The sequence below is a fragment of the Pangasianodon hypophthalmus genome, chromosome 8, assembly GCF_027358585.1.
Source record: "Pangasianodon hypophthalmus isolate fPanHyp1 chromosome 8, fPanHyp1.pri, whole genome shotgun sequence".
Classification (NCBI taxonomy): Eukaryota; Metazoa; Chordata; class Actinopteri; order Siluriformes; family Pangasiidae; genus Pangasianodon; species Pangasianodon hypophthalmus.
In genome coordinates this window covers 29,685,281-29,690,401 of record NC_069717.1, presented here as the reverse complement: position 1 = coordinate 29,690,401, position 5,121 = coordinate 29,685,281, and the positions used below count along the sequence as shown (strand labels likewise).

The window sequence follows — 5,121 nt, the reverse complement described above, 5'->3', positions numbered from 1 at the left end:
GACGTGTTAGTTAATACGTCCCAGTACTCGCATACTACTCTTTTACTACACACTCAAAAGTATGTATTTTTTCTTCACAGGAAGAATAGTGCATAGTATAAGCAGGCGATCTGAGACACAGCAATTGTTTTGGAGCACATTAGCTTATAGATAAGGCTAACATATTCATACTGAAAGCCACAAAACTTAAATTTTTGATTTCATGCTGACTTTCAAGCAGTTAGGCCTGTTATTCCTTTATCAAATGTAACAACAAGATGATCAAAATGTATGTAGAGATATTAATATTAATGCTGAAATCATAATAATGTTATTTTTTATTTTTTACTTTGTTTACACTTTGACCCCAACACCTTATCTATGTATGTTTTCTTCACAAAAAGAGTAAATACTTTCAGTGTATAGTATAAGTAGGCGAATTGGGATGCAGCATGGGGGTTGTAGTCCTCAGCAGCCATGTTTGTAGGCCGCACTGATTTCATGGTGTATTTCAGGTGGGTCATCGAGACCTGGAGGACATTCTGAAAGATATCGACCTGAACGGCGATGGACGTGTAGACTTTGAGGGTAAGAAATTTTTATAAAATATTTACCTCAGACTTTCAGTTTCAGCGGTAGATGGTTTACCGCTGTCGCCTTCATATATAGGCAGTTTTCATTTTTATTTCATAATAAACCTTTTATTAATGTTTACTGTATTATCATCTTTTCTACTGCAGGAATAAAATAATTTTAATGACCTGTCATCCAAGAGACATTTCCATAAAACATGAGATTATATTTTATTTCTAGATTTCAACTGGATATTTTATATATTCGTGGTAAAAATAAGCAGCTTAATTCTTATTCATTCTTTCATTATTTTTAATTAAATCTGTTTCATTTCATTTCTATACCTGTGTGTTTTATGTATTTCATCTTCTTACATTTATTTTATATATTTATATATTTATTATATATGTATATATTTTAATATGTTTAATTAATTTTTTACTGTTTGATTGTACAGCAGGTTTGAGCTACTGTGTGCATGAGCAATACTGTATAAATATTAATATTAATATTTTTATGTATTAAAAGGCATTCATACTTACATATGTAGAATTTGCAACTCAAATGCATAAATATAAATGGAAATAAATTTAAAATAGATATTCAGACAGTAGTATTTATTATTTAGGTGAAGGCTGTATGCACTGTATGTAAACGCTTTACAGTCAGAGATCCTTTTAACTGTTAATTAATTAATTAATTAATTAACAACTAACAAACAAGCAAACAAATAAATTCTCAGACCCCGTCAGTACAAATTTATTTCACAAACTAGCTATTAAAAAATTAGGCACATTATTTAAATGTGTGCAGTAATATTTTTGGCTATTTACTGAAACGTGAGAGTTTTTTACTTCTGAACTTTCCATCCAATTTTATTAAAATTGTGATAAGCTTCCAGTTGATGTTATTTATAGGTGTAATAACTCTGATAATGCTGCCTTGTGCTTTCCACCACTAACAAAATGAGACAAGCTGCAGATCCCTTTGCTTCATGGACTCATATTTCTATCATACAGGTGATGCCCAGATCATTTTGAACTGAGGTTTAAATTTGTTAAATATCCATAAATACATTTTAATCCATGTTTCTTTGTCCTTCTTCTGTGTAGAGTTTGTGCGCATGATGTCCCGATGAAGGAGCCAAAACTTTTTGCACATTGCACACTAAATCGTGACCCCTTACTTCCCGCCGGCTGGAGGAGACGAGAGACGAGAAAAGACGAGACGAGGAGTGTTAAAACGTTTATCACGTGCACGACTGATCGATATCCAATCGTTCTGGTCGTCCAATCAGTGATCATCTCACAGGAAACCACACGTGAAAACATTTTAGCGTGGCTCTGAGAATAACAACACTGCTGGACAGAAAAGCTTTAATGAGCCTGAATGACAACAAAATACAAGAAAAACTGGAAGAAGAAAGCACACCCACACACACACACACACACACACCTACACACACACACACCTATACACACCCACACACACCCACACACACACCTACACACACCTATACACACACACACACACGTTGTAGCTGAGTGTTTCTGCACTTTTAAACCTTGTCTCATGTCCATCTACGTTGTAGAGAACCTCGGTTCTCTCATTAATCATGGCAATATTGTGTCTGTCTTAATTTGTCTTGTTTGTGTATCAGTGTGAGTCTGAGGCAGTGTTTCAAATCCTAATCGAAGTGTTCTAGTGTTAGTTTAAAGCCGTACTCTGTGATAGTTTAACTTCACTCATTACATCTCCAGGAGGATTAAAGTGTTTACACGCAATATTAAAGCTTGTTTAGAGGGAAACTTCTGTATCACTGCCACTTTATTCTTCAGAAATCACAGAGTGTGCCTTTAAAGTGAGAGCTGTAATGAGGTGTGACGTCACTTCCCTCACACCCCCCCCCCTTCCTCCAGACTCTTAAAGGAACAGTGCAGCCAAAAATAAAATGTCCACAAAGTTTCGCGTTAATCCACGTCCACAAGATCTTATCAGAAGTTTGCATTTTTATCACGTCATTTGTCTCAGTAACACAATTTGTACATAAACAGCCTCAATAAATAATATATATATATATATATATATATATATATATATATATATATATATATATATATATATAAAAGTAACAAAAAGGACTACTACAAAAAAGTTTACTACAAATTAATATTTATACAGTAATAAAGCGCCCCTGGTGGTGGGGATGAAGCGTATACTGCAATACGTTTGTCTCTTTTATTGCGTTATAGCCATTGTAAACATTAGCAACATTTTCTGTTATAAAGCTAAAGTTTCATTTAATCAATCATGTTATTTTAATGCTAGCAGGATATGAGCTACGCTAAGTGCATGCGCTTTAAATTTCTCAGTGTGAATTCTTTGATGTTTTTTCACAGATGTAAAAATGCAAACTTTGTCATCATACACATATTACCACACCACTTTCTGATGAAGAAAGTGATTTTGAAGCTTCATCTGTAGATTTATTTGCCCATGCAGACTTAATGCACAATGCTAACCTGGTGGCTATATGCTTCGATTACTGATTAGCTACAGTAGCCTCCTAGCGCCAGTACAAAACTAACTAACGGAAAATATCTCGAGGTAAAACTGTGGACCTTTAATTTTTGGACAAAGTGTTTCTTTATTTCATTCTTGCTGCTGATGAGCGAAATCGTTTGGGTCGTTTCGATCGGTGGATAATTCATTCATTTCACACAAACTTGAGGTCAATCTCTACTTTTATTTCTTCACTATCACCTAGCGGATGTTGCGGTGCGGTTTTAGCCTGCGTTTCAATACGCTTTTAGTGCACACTCGCTAACTTCCCCTAACAACCCACCAGGAAGTGTGTATCACCTACGATATACGGATTAGCATAAAATCTTGGGTTGAATTACACAATCTGATACTTTAGCAGCATTAGCTAATAAAGCCAGTTACTTAAACACAGCTATGCACTAACGTTAGCCAGCTAGCTAGTCTCCAGCAGTAGCTATCTCATGTTACATAGCTAGCCAAGTTCATAAGCAAGCAGGCTAACATTAGCTAAAGTATAACATTGTGCAGCTAAAACCCATCATTTGATGCTAAGCAGGAGGTTCAGCAATATACAGTATGTGGAAAAAAGGCTGGTGGTGATGTCATATGATCAAGTCTGTGATTGGCAGATTGAGTTAACTTAAGCTCCGCCCTTGTCGATAAATGGAATTGTGTCATTCAGGAAAATCAAAATACAGGAAACTACAAGTGTGTGGTTTGGAGTGGATTGTTCAGCCCACTTCAGCTGAGCTCTGAGAACGATGTAGCCAAAGTCGTGTTCTTGTCGACTAACTAGCGAGAGTGCAGCAGTGCAGGTCCATTAATGTTCTGAACATCCGCCATTTTGAAAAGGAAACTGTCAGAAATTGCAGCAAAGCCTTCTGGGTACATTGTTCTCCTAAAGCCTGTAGAGACGTTGACTCGATCCTTCACACACACACTTCAGTTGAGGTAATAAAGATGGCGGACAAGTGAATTCATCCAAGGGGAAGTGAACGAGGGTGCGATAGAGAGCAGTATTGGAATGCGGCTGTTATTCTAAACTGAATGCGTCAGACATTCCTGAATAAAATAAAACAAATCTCTGACTCCTGAACGCAGTCTGATCTCCGTGTCTGTGTGTACGGCGAGATGTCGTTATGTTATTCTGTTGTTTTGTCTTTACGTCATTTGGATGTTTTTTGACGTTTTGTCGTTATCTCGTCACGTGTTTGTCGTAGAACTGCAATCTGTTTAATTTCCTGCATGCCAAAAACACCTCTGCACTCATGATGTAACATAGTGATTTTAATAAATTATAGCAAATAAAGTGAATGAATAATTCATGATTCTGCCTCATCACCTCTTTAATGATTTCACTGTGGAATGAGAAGAACAGAGACAGGAGGAAAAGGAGGAGGAAGATATAGAAGAAGATGAAAAAGAGGAAGGTTTGAGGATGAAGAGGTGCAGGAAGAGAGAGAGAGAGAGAGAGAGAGAGAGAGAGAGAGAATGAGCAAGACGAGGAAGAGGAAGCACATGAAGTAGAGAAAGGAGAGGAGGATTAAAGAGGATGAAAAGGAGGAACAGAAAGAGGAAGAAGACAATGACTCTGCCAGTGATGGACCAGGATGCTGGAGTTGTCATGGCAACAAGCAACTACGTACACTGGACCAGAGGAGTTTTAAAGCTTTCACTGGGTCATGCTGCCCCCTGCTGGTCACGTGACACAACTCACCTTATTTTACTTTGGGGTTATTTTTTACAGACCAGTCAGTCACTGAGGAGGCGTGGCCTATGTGTCTGTCAGTCTCAGTGAAGGAGGCGTGGCCTATGTGTCTGTCAGGCTAAGTGAAGGAGGCGTGGCCTGTGTGTCTGTCAGGCTAAGTGAAGGAGGCGTGGCCTGTGTGTCTATCAGTCTCAGTGAAGGAGGCGTGGCCTGCGTGTCTGTCACTCATGATGAAGGAGGTTCAATTCAATTCAGTTTTATTTGTATAGCGCTTTTAACAATGGACATCATCACAAAGCAGCTTTATAGAAATATAT

The 5,121-nt window shown here is 37.4% G+C and overlaps 1 protein-coding gene across 1 annotated transcript in view; it reads left to right on the top strand.

Moving 5' to 3' along the window:
- cabp1a (calcium binding protein 1a) overlaps window positions 1-2,604 on the top strand; it is a 17,503-nt gene extending 14,899 nt beyond the window's left edge. Inside the window, exons 6-7 of the mRNA XM_053235878.1 lie at window positions 495-567; window positions 1,665-2,604. Of these exons, the coding sequence (XP_053091853.1) occupies window positions 495-567; window positions 1,665-1,690 (99 nt within the window). The 3' untranslated portion in view covers window positions 1,691-2,604. The remainder of the gene's footprint in view (window positions 1-494; window positions 568-1,664) is intronic.
- The last annotated feature ends 2,517 nt before the right edge of the window (window positions 2,605-5,121 follow it).